Source organism: Dromaius novaehollandiae, chromosome 5 (genome assembly GCF_036370855.1).
Source record: "Dromaius novaehollandiae isolate bDroNov1 chromosome 5, bDroNov1.hap1, whole genome shotgun sequence".
Lineage (NCBI taxonomy): Eukaryota > Metazoa > Chordata > Aves > Casuariiformes > Dromaiidae > Dromaius > Dromaius novaehollandiae.
The window spans coordinates 55275451-55293255 of NC_088102.1; the positions used below are offsets into that span (position 1 = coordinate 55275451).

Below are 17805 nucleotides of genomic sequence, written 5' to 3' on the forward strand. Positions count from 1 at the left end.
GGCCTTGCAAATTGCTGTGGGAGTAGAGTTGATTTGCTGACAAAAAGTTGTGTCAGTTATGCTGGAAAAAGAGGTGAGAGACCCAAAATATGTATTTACTTCCTGCCTGGTTGTGTTGAGTATGTATTTGAATGAAGATGCTGCAGTTCTGAACAGATGCCCTACCACAAAATCTCTAGGCTGTTTCCCATATACTTAGCTGTTGGAGCATTTCCATCTTATAGTACGTGCAAATGTTAATTGAATTACAGCAGAGAATAATTTGGAGAAACCTAAAACCTTCAGATATGGATTTGTATAGGAGGTGGAACTGTTCAGATATCCGAGAAAATTTGTAAGTATCTGGCTTAGACATAATATAAAGCTCTGAGGACACTGAATGCTGGAAAAACAATTCTCCCTCTGTGTGTTCATAATGCATTGTCACTATAGGATTAAGCTTCTGCTTTCTTTAGAAGTATTGATATATTGGACCTATAAGAGCAACAACTCCACATAAAATATGGTCTTTTGCTTATTTATAAATAGGAAAGGGCAATCTAAGTTACAGATTTTGTATGGGATATAGTAGTAGAACCTGTTACCTCTGACAAATTTAGCAGCCAGCATTCTCATTTGGGGGAAGTTTCTTTTAAAAGACAAAAACACAAATTACTTAGCCAACAGTAATGGCACAACTAGATTTTACATATTTAAAACAGGAACTGAAATAGGGTTTTATTAAGAGGATGTAATGCAAGTCTGGATTTTACTAACTCTTTCTCTTTGCCCTTCTTGGCATGAGTCTTGCTTAATTTGCCTTCCAAACTGAGTACCGTTTGCTTACTTGTTTGTTTTTCCCCTGTTATATAACCATTTCTAAAGTTTTGATGTGTTGTGACTCTTTTACCAAGCTGTCTCTTTTTCCTACCCCTGGAGTGCATTAACTGAAGTGAAATGAAACGGAGACAACTGCCTCAAATGATTTCTGGCCTCCTTGGAAGCTTCCCCTTGGACTTTCTGCAACAGCTCCATGTAAGATTATTTATTAATACTAACCTCATTACTGCCCTTGAGTTCCTTACTTTGATTGTAACCTACCTGGAAATCACCTCTTGCAAATTCCCTTGACTTAGGGAAATCTCCCAGCAGTACATTTATTTTACAACTGGCTTCTGGTTAGCCATACATTTGCTATGCAGGCACATGGGAGCACTCTACCTGCTTGCATAGAGATTACAGAGGTTACCATCAGGGTTCAGTTTAAAACTGACTCACGTTAGCATGGATGGCCCTGACAATTGCAATCTCCATTCACCTCTATCGAGTTGAGTGTAGAGAAAATGTATCTTGGTATTTGTAAGGGCTGCATGTCTCTTGTTGCAGTGCAAGAGACTGTTAAAAGCTTCTGTACAGCTGCATGGATTTTCTTGCATTACTTACTACTCTTTCACACGGAGCAAATAGATGCTAAGTAAGAAAGTGAGTTAGCAAATCATCACAGCCCCTTTTCCTGTGTTGTAGATTTGGCAAGTTTCTTACCGGAAGCTCTGGTGTAAAATGTTTTTGTAAATGACAATTCATGCTTTATCAGTTCTGCTATTCTACAGGGAAATTAAAAATTAACTTCATACTAATAAGCCTATCAATCTGCGGTGCATAGGCTTCTGATGTTCCTGTAGTCATGTAGTTTCCTGCCACTACCAGTGGGTGCCTCTCTTGGCACTATTTATGGTAGACACTAGCTGGTGGGACACAGGCTGAGTAAGGAAGGGAGAGGAGCAAAACAGATCATTTTAGTGTCCTGAGTTCTGTAGAGATTTACTTGCATGTAAAAAAAAGAAAAATGCAAAAAATATTTACCTTAAAAGGTGCAAAGAGTTTCCTTAATGTTAGTGTGAGTGGTTTCCCTAGGAAAAGAAGTTACTTAGAATCAAGGCTTTGAAATAAGAAACAGAGGAACCCAGAATGGTTTCTTTTGTGTTTTCAAGGAATGATCTGGCCGGTGGACATCTCTCTTGTCACACACATCGCAGACAAAGAGCTGAATGTTCACTGAGGAAACAGAAGTGCCATGAGTAACTTCCCCCTTGCTGCTGCCAGACCCTCGCTGACGGGTTGGTGTGTGGGATGCACTTGTTTTCATTGGTATTGCCTAGCCCCTCCCAGCTGGACCAGTGGTAACAAAATGTGAATTAGACTCTTAAAACAAAGTTATTAAGCCCAGAACTGAGCAGACAGACAGATGTCTCCACTTATCCTTTCTATTTTTGTAGCAGCTTCACAGAAATGCCATAATATTGCTGTCATTACAAGAACAGAAGAACTTCTTAAAGAAATAGCTCTCCTTTAAGGTAGAAAACTATAATATTTAGCAAATGCTTCAGAGTTAGAAGAACGGCTTTCTGGAAATACTGTTTCTCATGTCATTAAAGTCAACATTTTGCACTGTTACAGTTGAGGGAAATACTTTTTATCAAAGGAGGTTATTTTTTCCCCAGACTGCAAGTTTGGGAAAGCTGAACTTTAGGTGGTTTCTCCTTTTGTTTAGCTTTGTTTTCTTTTAGGCCAGGGGAGAGTTAAACTGAGACTATCTTGCAATGTCAGCTGTTTTAATTGAACTGGATAAACTTTCTTCAGATGAGATTGAGAGCAAAAAGGATTCCAAGTCAGATTTTAAGGAAGGCAAATTCAGTGAAGTATGTGCCGATTCTCACAGTTTTCAACTTCACTGCTCACATTCTGCACCAGCTGGTAAGCCTGCATTTATATGAACTATTTCATCAAATTTGTGTTTATTTACTCATGTTACATGATGTGAGTAAACTAAGAACCAACAAGAAGAAATATAGTATGCTTTGTTATCGCATATATGCAATATATAAAGCCATTTTTACCTCAGATAAAGGGTAGAACATATAATGACTGTTTAAAAAAATGAAGGGCAAAAAAAGCCCATATTGTTTTCAGTGTCTTCTGAGAATGACAGCATATAGGGTGCTGTTGAAGGAAGAGTCTGAGAGATTGCTGCCTTTGCGTTACCTGGAAGGTTAGCTTTCTGTAGGAGATGAAACAGCTTTTCTGTAAGTTAGAGCAGCCCCAGCAGCTGCTCTCACATCAGACTTTCCAAGGTGAGTGTATAGGCTATGCTCTCTAGTGCTTAGCACTGTGCCTCCTCTTTTGCCCTCCTCTGATATTATTTTTTGTCGCAGGGCTATTAAAGGAGGAGCTGCATATGCTGTAAGACTTTTTCATGACACATGAGGATCATTTATAATTTGTTTGGTGCCAGGTGGTACATATAGCTAGAATAGGCCCCAGGAAATGTCAGCTAAATAAGCACCATGGAAATTTAATTTCTCTAGAAATTCACATGGTCATGATGAGGTACAGAATGTAGTTGTCTTAGAGTTGCTAATGTAATCAGGAACATACCTGCAGTTAATCTATGCAGCCTCACTTGTACCCTTTAAAGCCCTCCAAGTTATTGGATGGTCATTCATTTAGGAAATATCTTTTTAAAATGCTTATTTTGATTTTTTATTGGCTACATTATGTATGACTTGCACAACTTGCAAAGGTTAACTTGATTTTGACCACGTTCGCACCTACTTATGATCACTAAGAACTAAGTACAAACAAGAGAAATAGATAGCATCTAAATGTGAATGGTGTCTTATCCTGTGGAAGCACAAGCTACAGTGGAAGACTGCAACTTTCACTTTGCAGAAGTCTTTCATAATTTTAACTTGCTAACAAACTTCTGGAACAGCATGCTTCTTTAGTTTTTAAATTCAGTTTCTTACAAAATGACCAAATAATAGATAGCCATGCTATCTATTCTCTTGAAAGAAAAATAGATATATTGTGTTTCTCTAATAGAAATTTTTTGCTTTTACTTCTTGTAAAGCCTACTCTTAAATTTGTGGAGCAGAATTACTCCAGTAGCTATACTTTTAAGTGAACCTTTTGTTAGCAGGTCTCTGCAAGATCAGGAGTCAGATGTCTATCTGTTACCCTGAGGTCCTATAACATAACCTTAAAGTTACCTCTCATACCCCAAAGAAGCGCTGTTACAGAACTTATGCATATCCTAGGTGATATACTTTGCTATTTCCCTAAACGCCAAAGCTATATGTTTTAGCCTATCAAACTGATCAAGAGTAAAACAAACTTTCAGCATGAGCTGTGTATTGTGGAATCATAACAGAGTTCTGCAAGAGAGAGAGTAAAAAAATCAAATCTCCTTGTGAGATCCAACTCTTAGAAGATAAGTTATTTTCTTTTCAGTGAAATTACTTCCTGCAAATACTTGTTTCAAACTCTGCTGTTCCCATTCCCTAGTGAAATCTCACCGTTTGCCTTCTAAAACTGCCTTTGTATTTATTTTACCCGTGCTTGGAGCGAGCAAGCCTTTTGTAGTTTCCAGTGTTGCTTTGGGCTGGCTGAGGTCTGAATGAAACACTGTAAACAAATTCTATTTGGCTTCCACATATCATTTCCTAAAAGGAACTTCGACTTGCTCAGCCATGCTCATTGATAAATATAAATAGCCCTCAGTTATACTAAAAAGATGGACCCTGTTTCTTAATGTGCAGGCTATTTCCAGTTTCATAGGCAAAATGAAAACTCTCTGAGCAATGGGAAATGTCAAAATCCTAAGAGCAAAATTTCGGTGTTCTCAGGTAGTGACAACAGTATGAAAATCTTCATACCTGAAGAAATCAAAGTCAACACCCTGCCTGAGAGTGCTGCACCGGGTTCATTAGTGGCGGCTCCGTAGGGTTCCACCAGGATGCCACAGGGAAGGGGTGGTTGTGGCCCCTTCAGGGGAAAGTTACAGGTGTGGGAACCTTACACTTAGCCTCAATACTTTTTTAAGATTTTCAAGTTTTTTTAAAGAGGATTTAAAGAACTGCTCTAAAATCATTCAAAACCTCAGTAAACGATGATATATTGGTACATAGGCTATGAAAACAATAGTAAGAACTTGATGTGAACCTAGAAAAAGCATCAACAGAGCATAAAAAGTCCTTTTTCTTCTATTCAATCTGCTGTGTTGAGAGATTTGCTGTTTAAAATTTGTTATGCTATGCTGTATATGAATTTTTGTGTGCCAAAGTACAGGATTCAATATATACAGATTGTCAGTTAAGAAAGAAAAACTTTTCTTCTTGTGGTACTAATGGTTTAATTTTCAATATAACACCTAACAGTGCAAATACTGAAGAGTGAACGCTCTGACAAAGTTAACTGGTATCCGGAAATACAATCTGGTTTTGCTTGCATGTGTAAGTAAAAATGCCTTTAAAATGGAAACTTTATTAAGAGATCTGATGTCTATGAAGAGTTCTTGGGACAGGAAAATATTAACCACATTTTTCATTTTGTTCCTGCTTTAACCTAAAATTTGTCCCATTACAATAGGATATAAATATGTTTAATCACTTTCCTAATCTCTCTTCTTCAGTGGGAAAGAATAATGTTTTAAGTTTAACTTCCTGTATTTCACTCCATCTTTGATACCAATGCAAGTAGCAATCCTGAAACATATTTATTTGGGGTCTGCACATACATCAGAACATACTATAGAAAGTAGTATGCTAGAATAAGAACAAGAGTGTTGTTTAATTAACATTCTATGTATAGTTACAATGTCAGGCAGTGTCTCAAATAATAGAAACTATGGTTAGCTCTATGAATAATCATAAATATTCACTTTTTTGCAAGTTAAACTTTAATAAAAGGTTACCAAAGATGGATAAAAAATGCAAACCAGCCTACTTCATTCTCTTTGAGTTTCCACAGAGGGAAACAGCTCCTTCCAAGTGTATCCCTGAATATTATCAGTAGATAATGCTTCTCAATGGCATTCTCATTCTCTGTGTAATGTAATAGCTTTTAGGATAGAATTAGTATCTACATGCAGAGCTTAATTGAAAACTTTGGGGGTTGACCACTTGCAGTGTAATACTGAGGCATTGTTTCAGAAGATGAAATCCTGAAATGTGACCAAGCTTGGCTTAGCAAATGCTCCATGAATAGACCAATGACAAATCTTGGTTCCCATGGCACTCTATTCCCTTGGCACTCGGGTTAGCCAACTCTAAATGAAAGTATGAATGGAATAGCCATACTTGTAGGCGTGGAGGATGATGTGGGGTTGATGGTTTTTAGATAGATAAAGTGATCTTTAAGAAAATAAAGCTTATCTTGATTTATATACTATCTATCTGGCAAAGAAGAATTTTAGTTTTAATACACTATGATAATATGAATGCCAGTGTCACAGCTACAGCAATTCATCTTCACAAATGGGCAACGGAAGGTCATGTAAGCTCCAGAAATACAGGAACTGATCTTTGTTGTATTTGCCAGGGCATGATTTTCTCTTGGGCCTGCTGTTAAGACTTTTCCCAGAAAGCAAAGCAAATCTGAATATTCTAGCTGTAAATATTTTTGCAAATTTAAATCTTATCTCTGATAGATGTTACTCTGCTTTGTCTCTCGTTAGCTTGGAAAGGACTAAAAACATCCAGCATACCATAACGGCCTTTATCTTCCTATTTTTCTTTTATGATGCTCGAACATTTCTCCATTGAAATTCTGTAACATGTTCCTGAGGGTGGCTTTGTCTGAGTGATTCTTAACTATGAATGAAGAAACCTCCTAAAAATGTATGAGCATGAGTGAGGTCTTAGTAATGTGACTGCTGTTGTGGGGTGAGAGTACAGCGCTCTCCTTAAGTGAGATGTACACTAAATCAAACAGTTTTAAGTATGTCACTTTCAGTAGAACAGTACAGGCAAGAAATCATTGAGTGTCCAAGCTGGAAAGACAAAATTTTCTGACTTTCTTGTGAGCCTTGCATAGATGAATTGTTTGGGGAAGGGATGTGAAAATTATTTTCCAGAAACAAGTTCCAATTTAACAGCAGATATTTTTACTGCAGATCTGCCTATGTATAAGAAAAACCTGCTGCTGCTGTATGCATGCACATATAAAAGGATCAAAATGAAATACAAAATAAAGTGGTAGTGACTGAAAAGGGTTATTTTTTCAAAAACAGAAAAAGAAAAGAAAAAGAGAAAAGAAAAAAATTAAGGACACGTTCCTGAAAAATGCTTTGAACGATCCATGTGGCACAACAGCATAGCTAGATTAATAGGGTACTTGGGGAAAGGAAAATGGTTGCTGTTGGACAAAGGTGATATAATTGAGTAAACACTTCCAAGTGTTTTGTTCATACTTTGCGTCCAAGACCACCCATGTAGTAGGTGCACAGAGAGAGGCAACAACTGAATTTTTTCATTTTAGCAAAACCTGAACAGCAGCATAGCCTTTGGGGGTTAAAAAAGCCATGGGACTGACTAGAGTTTCACTGGACTATATAACAGTCTCTGGCTAGCCGTCAGAACATGTGGGGATAAAAAGGAAAGGATGAGCAAAACTTGTCTTCAGGTGCCCCCAGAACATGATGAAAAAGATGATATATACAGGAAAGCAATTTTATTGGTTGAAATGCAATTGAAATCCTTATCTTGAAGTGAGCTCTGTATAAAGCTGTAGTGCAATGCAGAATTCAAACTTGAAACATCCACACTAACCTCATTTTTCAAACTGTGTAAATGTTTTCTTGTTGTGGATTATATTTTGCAGAAAGATTAGGCACTATTTTTCTACTTCCCAGCCCCCCCCCCCCCCCAATTTCCTCTTATAATACAAGAAAAGGTCAAGGAATGCATCTTTCCTTCCTTTCAAGAAGCAGCTGAGACACTTGTCAGGCAGATCAATATTTAGAAATAACCCTTCTATGTGCTATGCCACGTAAAGCCAATGCTTATTTGAAAACCACCAAGAAAAATAATTTATTCAGCAGTAAAGCAGATACATAGTAAGTTATTAGCAGTCTTCTAACCTCCACACCGCAGAATGTATTTCATTATTTCTGATGGATAACAGAATAATTATATATCTTTCTGAGCTGTTATCTTTAATTTTGACTTTACCTTGGAGGCTAAATGGAACTGTTCTGTACAATTTGTGTCAAATCATGGTAAATAAGGCCTTTAAGTTTACAAAGTAAAACAGAGGTAGATTTTATTATGTCGAAATCACCGTAATTAACATGCTGCTACTTTTAAAAATGAAATGGACATCTTGTACAGTGACTGGAGGGAAAGGGAAAGAACCGTGTTTGCTCATATATGCATGGAGATTGGGGTTCGAGTTACATAGCATGTCCTCAGTAGAGCTGAGACATTAATGCTGACATGAGTCTGTATTTTTGCTTTTCTACCTAAAGATGTACCATGTGCTATTACTGGGAGATCTTTGTCTCTCTTTGGCACTGCCCTGTGTACCAAAAGTTCATTAATAATATACAAAATAAGCCCGTAGCTAATGAATAATTCAGAGATCACATAGAGGCCTAATGTACTAAGGCATTCACCTCTGCCCTCAGGGGTCATGATTTCTATCCTCATATGGGTACAATAAGTGGAAACTAAGCTGGATATAGAAATCTAATTTTTCCCACAGGCATCATCTCTCTTCTGTGCTCTTCCTTCCTTTAATGAGCTATTTACTTTCAGTTCGAGGGTGGAGTAGGTCAACTAATTCTGAGTAAAGATACTCTAATGATTTATAATTGGACAACAGATATGTGCATTTTATTTCCCAAATTCCTTCAGTAGCAATAGATGAAGCATGTCTACGTAAAGAATATGTCACCCTCACAGAAGTTACTAAAATTTTGCCTGGTTTGAAAGGCAAAGTCAATACTTAGCAGTGTCTCATTGCTGTGTTCAAGCTGTGTAGGTGTAAGATATCATGTGTTATAGGTAGGTTGTTCAGACCTGACTCTTGCCCTCATTTTTTGACTTTTGTTACTGAGTCTGGACTGATGTGTTTTGTGTTTTAGTTGTTAGCAGAAGCAAGTCTGTGTGCCGAAGTCTTTTCTCCTTTAATGAGCATAAATTGACAAGCAGGTTTCCAGAATGCTATAGGATGCAAGATGCTTCAATGCAGAGGGGGAAAGCACTGAGGCATTTTAAAGTTTCTAAACAATTTTAATTGTAATGATATGTCTTCATATGCTACTATAACAGCAAAATATCCTGTTGAGGCTCTAACTTTTAAAAGAACAAGTCTGGAGGTCATTAGTGTTACATGTGGAGTAGACTGATGGTCACATATAGGTAACTGGTGGTGGGGTAGGTAAAGAAGGGTGCTCCTCTAGCAGTGTAGAAAACATCTGAATTCCACATTTGAACATAGTATTTATTGTAATATTTGATAGTGGTGTCTAGACAGTATGTGATGAGGAAACAAGTGATATCATTTAGTACCTGGTGGATAAGGCATAGCTAAAATCTGTTTCTTTTTTGTATCAACAAATCGAACTATATTTAGATTTCTGTTATACCACTGTAAATGCAGAGAAACTCTACCAGCTTTACTAGACCTTCACAGTATTTATATCGGTATTATAATCTGGCCCCAGTTAGTCTGATTTAAGAAAAAAAACGTGTGTGGTGGGGACAGCGTTCCTGGAAACACATGTTTTGTAATATTTTAAAAAGGATATCATGGGAGAGAGGGAATTATACACAGAGTTATCTAAGCGGGCAGCTGAATGTTATAAATAGAAAAAGTTTTGAGTGGTGCTCGAAGAGGCAAGTGTGTTTTTCTAAGAGTTCATGGTGAGAGAGAATTTAGCTGCCTGTTATTCTCAATCCTGAAATGAGGTGTTTTGCTGGTAAAATAACAGAATGGAGAGGGTATCCTTAGGAATTAAGTACTGTTTATGCAAATGTATTAATACAACTTGGATCTTTGTTTATCGTACTTATGCTTCTGCTTCAAAAAAAAAAAATCACTCGGGATCTGAACACATGAATTTCTTGAACCAGTGTAAGTATGCTAAACTTCTCTAGCTGTGTGAGTTTTGAAAAGAGAACTTGTCTCAGTATTTCTAAAACACAGATGTTCCTTCCTGTATCAAAAGAGAACTCAGCAGCACTTTAAAACAGTAAGTAAGCAATAATCTCCCTGATTTCTCTGCTGCACTTTTATTTTGCTCTGTAAGTGTTTTACAAAAGTTCTCATTGTAGTGTGCAGCAACATTTGTTGTTACAGAATGTTACTAACCAAAAAGGTAGTAAAATAGTTCTTAGAAAATTTGCTTCTAAGGAACAGAATTCTAAGGAACAGAATTATTGAACAGTCTCATTTGCGTCCCTAAAGTACAAGATAACTTCTACAGTATCTTTTTTTCTTGTGTAATTTCAAACAAAGAATTTTCTGGTACTTTACATTAGAGGTTATGAAGATATCTCTCACTTTTAATGGCAGCTTTTTTTCTGATAGTTGCTTTAAATATCCTTTTCCTTAATTTCTTTGCTTTCTTGCATCCTTTTCCTTCTGGAATATGGAGTAACAAGTCAGTCCATTCGCAGTCGTTATAGATACAAGGTATGCTGGCAGTTACCATAGTGTGCATGGCACAAGGTCTCTGAAATAAGAGGTTAAAATCCATGACTTCTTTTTCTCTCTAGGCATATAGGAAGTACTAAATATCAGAATTCCCTGTAGTTATTAGAGTAACTTAGAGTCCATATGGCGAGCTTCTTAATATTGCCACCTTTTACGTTCTAAACATTTTTATTTTGACATTCCAAGGCTGAAAATTTTGATCAGTACCCTGCTCCCTGCTCCCTTTCCACTCAAAAGTTTTCAATTCTGCAAGAAAAGATTATAAAATATTCACAGAAAACACTCTTGTAGGCATTATTCATTTAATCAATCTCTCACCTACCCAGATACCTTCTGCTGAACCAGAAAAAGGACCCTGATAAATTATTTAAATGAACCACCATCAAAATTGTGTGTTGCTATGGCGTAGATTTATGCTCAAAATTCCTGCTGTCTCATTCTATTTTGCTAAAGGATGAGACATAAAAGGTCTGCAATGTCTCCATTCCAGGAGCCTTGCTAAGGCAAGGACTGTTAGTGCAGCTTTAAAGAGACAAAAAATAATGAATAGGGGATCTTGGCCTGCAGGGATTGCAGGACAAAATGGCTTTTTTATTTAATGGCATTCTGACAGGCTAAAGACTGGATTGTGCTCAGTGCTTTCGAAGGGTAACTTCTGATGTGCATCTATCAAGGATATAATTATATTCATCTGTATTTTTTTAAACAACTGTCTTGAAAAATGCATGGATTCTGGAAGCCGTCTCTGAGAAAACAAAGACCTATTGAAAGAGAACCCTAGTTTTGCTATAATATTTGTGTCAGCCATTTAATGTGGCTCTATGGAACGCCTGGTATGAGGTGCTGATCATGTCTGCTCACTTACATTGACTAAACTTAACGTTATTTTAGAAACAACCCAGCAGCAAAAATAGCAAGTGTATTTTGGGTAGCGCTGATAAATTATTTCTGTCAAAAAAGACAAAAGGTTGAGTCATTCAGGATTTAAGAACTCTCTGTGTGTGTATGCATATACATTTATGTGGCTTTTTATTTTTGTATATAAAAACCCAAGGAGAACATAAATCCTCAGGATTCAAGGATCATTAAAACTAAGTTGAATGGACTTGAATATTTATTCAAGAAGTTGGCATCTCATACTTCTTGGGAATGATTTGTCCTTGTTCTGTGACTAATATAACTAAATGATGTAACAAATGTTTTTTGATGAATCTTTTTCCTTCATTTCTGGAAGAACACAGTTTCAGTCATTAGTACACATTTTTCACACAGGATATTCTACTGGCTCCATCATTTACCTCAGGAAGGAAATAGTGAGGGGCCTTCACAAGTGTATAAATAGGTGTCCTGTTTATAGACATATAGCCAGCCTCAAAATTCAGGTTGTCTTTATCATGCAAACATTTTTTTCCATGTTCCACTACTACTGCTTTGTAGCATTAGTTATAGTGGACCTCAACTTGATAACTATTGATTCTGTTTTTAAAAAACCTTGTTCCCTAATGATATAACATTGACCTCTACCAGCCTGCCTTCTGATTTTCTCTCCTTCGCTGTCCCATCACTCCTTCTTGGGAACTGTTGTGCATTGCTGTCCTTGATAGGACTTACAGGAATTCCCCTTCTAAGTCAGGTCGAAAGTCCACCTAGTTTGATAGTGATTGGTATCTGTTATTTCAGAGGAAAGGAAAACAGGAAAGCCTCCTGTTGGCCATGTTTTCAGTATGTCCTCAGGGATATCCTGCCACTTTCTCAGAATAGTCAGCACACATGTCCTATGGGAGGTATGGCACTTGGCTTGAGCAAATCAATCTTCAGCTTCACAAGTGCAGAGCTTATTCACTGTGACAGAAGTTCCCAAACCACTGTTCTCACTAGCTCAAAAGTGGGGTAGAGTGAGCTTAAATGAGTCTGCAAAAATGGACACCTTAAAACTGATCATCTTATGATTTTCCTTGAAAACCCTCATAATCAACATTAAGAATTCTACTGTTAGGCCTCCACTCGCTTTTTGGCAGCAGCTTTAACTCCCTTCTTTCCCTGTAGCTCATGTTATCCAGTTTCACCAAGTCTTGTTAACTCTCTCTCTCCTTCATGGTCAGAACATACTCTCTTCTCCCTTTTAATCTACTTGATAAACAGCACTTGCATCAATCTTCCTCTCTGTTCAAATTCCTAACTCCCTCCCCTTGTTTATGGAGGTAATTCTCATCTATTCATTGACAATTTTTTATGTGGCTTCATTTCACTTGTGACTTTTCCCTTTGTATTGCCTGTCTATACTTTCATTTCTACCATCTTTTTTCTCACTCATTTCTTTATATCTCTCATTTTTGGAGTGACACCTTTTTATCACACAGCTTAAACATCCATTTCAGTTCCTTTATCAAAACCAAATCTTTAACTATGCTTTCACTGCCTTTTTTTTTAATGTTTCAGTACTCTGACCTATCTGTCGTTAATGCATGATTTTATTGACATTAATCCTTCCATTTCTTATGTGCTTTCCTTTTCTTTCTTAATATTCTCTTTCAAAAACATTAAAGGAAGGCACTGTTAGTCTCTTCTTTAAAAAAGGAAAAAGCTCACAAAGTTGTTTTTCATATATACTTTCTGCAAAGAAGAGAGAAAAATTAAGGAGTTCAAAGATGATTTTTCTAGGCTTTTTTTTGTGAATGCAGTTGACAAAGCTATACAATGTCTGACATGATGTACACCATCTACCTAGCTTTGAATGTCTTCAGCAATAATGGATTTTCTCTGTTATTTATGCATTTTTCTCCACTTATGGAAAATTGAAATGTAAAGAGATTAAGGAGCCTCAGTTAAAAATAATCAAGCATTTGGGCTCCTTCTGACTGCATAGAAATGGAATCACTCAGTGTTTGTGAAAAATAGGTCCTGACCAATTTGCCCAAAACCATTAAGTGACTGGTGAGCCATAAATGCCATACAGCTTTTTGTGGTTCTTAATAAATTGTGAATCTGTTCATCAACTTTTCCCCATTTATGCTATTAAATCAGTATATTTTATAAAGCTTACTGGAGGTACTTCAGCAAGAATAAAATCTGTCTTACATAAAACTTCCTACTTCTAGACAGCAAAGATTTGCAAAGCATCAGTAATCCCTTTTCTTAAATGGCAAAAATATAAATGAAATGAGGTTATGCTCTAATAAGTCCAAAGGAGAGCCAGTATTTTATTAGAGTTTAAATGCCATTTTGATTTTCAAGTGCATAGTGATTCATAAGCATGTTATTCCTTATTTTTCCAATCAAAAAGTAGGCACATTTAAAGGCAAGGTTTTCTGCTGGTGTAAAGCTGAGTATAGCCAGCAGTTCACAGAACTTCCTGCTGCTGCATGTTTGCATCAGCTGAGGGATTTACCTCAAACTTATAAAACAAGCAAACAACTTGTAATCCTGTAGGATTCCACCAAAGCAAATTTGAACTGTCAATCTGAACCATAAAATGAAAATTTTTGTCAAACGTAATTTGAAGGAAGCGAGGAAGCAAACAAAGAAAATTCCATTGTTTGTCCTTCATCAAGGAGACCTTTTGGTGTACTAAAGAGGTCATTTACTGATACTCCTCTACTATTCTTTCTTTAAAAACACTTTATAAACCACCTTCAGTTAATTTAAGAGTTGAAGTGAATTTCAAGCAAAAGATAGTTTTACTTTATGGGATTTTTTTTTTTCTCCTAGAAGTGTAGATTGATTTATTTGGAGTAATGCCTGCAGATAACTTCACAGAAATGAATTTGAAACTAACTGCTTAGGCGGTTTAGTTTCTCCTGAAAAGACAAGGGAGAGAGTCAAGAAATCTCTAGGATGTGCCAAGCCTGCGGCAATGATTTTTAAAGCATTTTATGTGGCGATTTGAGATCTCATTTAAAATCTGGAACAACTGACAGCGCATGTATACATATGTTGCCTTCATCAAGAGCAGACTAGGAAGTCCACCCCTTGGCATTGGCAGTGCTTCTTTGTTCAGTTTGCTGCATGCAATGGGATAGTGAAACCGAGTCGTGTGTTTGGGCAAGGCTTTAGGTTTGTAATGTCAAATAATAGAGCAATATGGATGAATGTGCCATCCTGCCTTTTGAGAAGGTATGTAAAAATAAGGTGTATAAATAACAGATAAACGCTACTAATATGAAACTACCACATATTCCAAGCTGATCTGTTAGCTTTGTTGAAACTTTCCCCCCAAAACATTTCTGTTGATAGTGCCATGAGTTTAGTGATGGTTTGGGACTATTGCTCTCTGCAGCTGCATAAGACAGCAGGGCAGAAGTTTTCTCTTATTCATCCAAAAGAGCTGTCTTCTAAGGTAAGATGGAAAACCCCCTACACATGTTGTTTGAGAATGTGAAAGAACACTCTATCTTGTTAGATTCACTTAACAAAGGTTCCACAGGCCTGGTTTGCAATGCCGGCTTTCATTACTAAATCATTAAGACTTATTATAATAACTCAGAGTGGCTACTTGTTGCCAGACTACCTGATTAGAAAAGTTTCTTTTCATTGTAGGTACAATTAATGTAAAGAAAATAAATGGGAAAAAGATAACTAAGTCCTGATAGTGTTTAAAAACTTGAAATAACCATCCTAAACTTGACAGTTTATTTATTAGACTGCAAAATTTTGAAGGACTTCCCATCCAATATTGCATTTTCCTTACAGAGGAACTACAAACTAGCTAGATCCTTTCCTGTGTTCTCTGGCAAAGATCCCGGTGCCCAAGTCAACTCCAAATGTGCTTACCTTAACTTATTTTAAGAGGTTTGTCACTGAAACATTGATTTCAGAGAAGACTTTGGATAACTGTTGCTTTTAGCTTCTCACACTGAAGAACATACATATAAACAAAAACAACTGCAGACTTTTCTTAAGAAATTCAAATAGATTTTGGAAGTTTTTTGTCTATCAAGGCAAGCTCTGAGTGTTAGAGCCAAGCTTGAAACTTTTCTTTCTGAAGTAGAATTGTACTATTGTCTCATATTTTTGTCACAACGTTACGCTATGCATTACATTTTGACACATTTTATAACCTTACAAAAATCTCCAAGGGCCCAAGACTCCAAGCAGAAGTATAAATAACTTAATGACACCAATAACAGCCTATTTGCTTTTCATGGGAGAAGACTCAGCTCCTGAAGTTGCTGCTGAGTAGTTGTGTTCTGTATGAGACTGCCAACATCACTCCAGCATAGTCTCCAGTGCTGCCAAAAGCTATCACCCTTCTCTTTTGCCCTGTGCTGTATCTAAAACTCCCTATGAAAGTGATGCTGACTTGACTGCACAGAGTCCTTTGTTTGCCCCTCCGCGCCAGCACACACCAGCACCGGCAGACTGCTTCTGAGGCTGCTTGTTTAAGAAATCCTGCGTATCAGTCAGTGCTCTTCATTGCCAGTCTCAGCCAGTAGTGCAGCAAAATTTAAGTGTATAATGTAAATTGAAATTGCAGTCATATTGACTTAAATTTCAGTTACTGCTTAAAACAGTCTTCAGTAGATAGTTTCTGTAGCCACATAGCATCAATTATTTTTCTTAAATTGGTAAATGCTACTAATAATAACCTGAAAGCCAAATATACTGCATCTTGAAATTAAAGTTCCTTTGTTGCTTCTTCCTTCCTGAAAGTTTAATGCCAACAAAAAATGACAATCAAATCCTATTTTGACTTACAGAAATAGTGATTATCAAAACCCTCTGTCTCTAAATGTTAGCACTTTGAACAAGATGCCAAAAAGAGATTCAATTAGCAAGAAATTGTGACTGTGAATTTTAACTTGGACCTGCTCTTACAGTGTTTGCTTAGGTCAAAGTCTGATAACAGCATTTCAATGTGTGCAGCTAAAATTAAGGACCACAAGGCATAGCTGAAAGAGTTGTATACTTAGTCATCTCAAGAAGTTTGACTACCTTTTTCTGGAAGATTTTGTTATATTAAAACAAATGGTGGAAATTTAATCATTTAATGACAATATGTACATTTCCTGATTAAAGTATTTTTACAAAAGTATAAAGTGTATATATATATGTATGTGTATGTGTATGTATATATGTATGTATATATACACACACACACACACATATATATATATATATGTATATATGTATATATATAAAAACCCAGTAGTTAGTTGATAGGGTTTCAGGTAAGACAACTTTCACTAACAGGGTGAACACTGCACATGAAGAACAGAATTACTGACTAAGATGTGATGACACATATTTCTTCATCCTTACTGTTTGTGGACTGTTTTCATATATTTATTTAGTTTGGTTGCAAGGTATTATTAATGAGGAAAATCATCAGACTGAAGTTTTGATACCAGAGTAACAACAAATTAAACAGTATTAAAAAGTACTCTATTCACATTTATTTGTGAAAGATATTTTTCATAGTCTCTGGTTTGACATATATTATAATTATTTATATGATAAATATGTTAAAAACTACTTGATTAGAAAATTTTATCATTCTGTAACTAATTTTGCAGTTGAAAAACACTGGAGAACCATCTGTAATGTGTAAAAGCTGTCAACTTGGTCAGAAGTTTATTTAGTTGAAAAGTAGTTGAAATCTGCATGATACAGTATTTCTGCACCCGTATACTGAAATGACTAGGGCTCCATGTAAGCACAGCACTTCTTTTACACAGATCACTGAATCAAAGCTGCTGTGATAGTATTATTAATATGTAACAATGTTAATATGATATACCTCTCTTCTCATATTACTAGTAAACCATTAGTAGATGGGTCTTTCTATGCAAGTGGTAATTTTGCAAACTGTCTTGTGAGTCTTTTGTAAGAGCTCATGAAACAGGAACTGCTAAAGAAATTACCAGGGTGCTATTTAAACTTTTTCTCTTCCTTTGTTATTATGGTACCTATTCTTACGGTAAACTTGTCTTTAAAATCTGTGTAAACATATCTTTTGCCAAAAGAATGGTAATTGCCAATTTGTTTCTGACAATTGGACACGGTATTCAAATACGAAAGTTTCCACAGAAACTGGGAGGTGTTGCATCTACTTATATGAGGAAACAACTGGATCCTAAGTTTTCATTTCCTTGTTTGTTCTTTATCTGTTCCATTTGGTGTCTTTCATGCTTTTTCTGGGCTACTAATGAGCTCTATGTATCCGTTACTATATTCACATATGGAGCAGAACATGACTGTGAAGGCATTACGTTCGTTGAGCAATCCTGAGTTGTCAGTCAACATCTGAAATGCTGAAATTCCTTCTATTTTATGCTGACGCCTTCAAAGTTTATTTACTGTGTGTAGGCGCTGATATATCGCAAGTTGGCT

The 17805-nt window shown here is 36.4% G+C and overlaps 1 protein-coding gene across 5 annotated transcripts in view; it reads left to right on the forward strand.

Annotated features, from left to right (window-relative positions):
* Positions 1–2171: 2171 nt before the first annotated feature.
* ANO3 (anoctamin 3) overlaps positions 2172–17805 on the forward strand; it is a 304803-nt gene continuing 289169 nt past the window's right edge. For 4 of the 5 annotated variants that reach the window (XR_010389446.1, XM_064512865.1, XM_064512866.1 and 1 more), the window contains exon 1: positions 2172–2733. Coding sequence is in view for 3 of the 5 variants with exons in the window: in XM_064512865.1 (XP_064368935.1) it covers positions 2580–2733 (154 nt within the window). In the remaining 2 variants the exon portion in view is untranslated. The remainder of the gene's footprint in view (positions 2734–17805) is intronic. The other variant, XM_064512868.1, reaches the window with a different exon arrangement.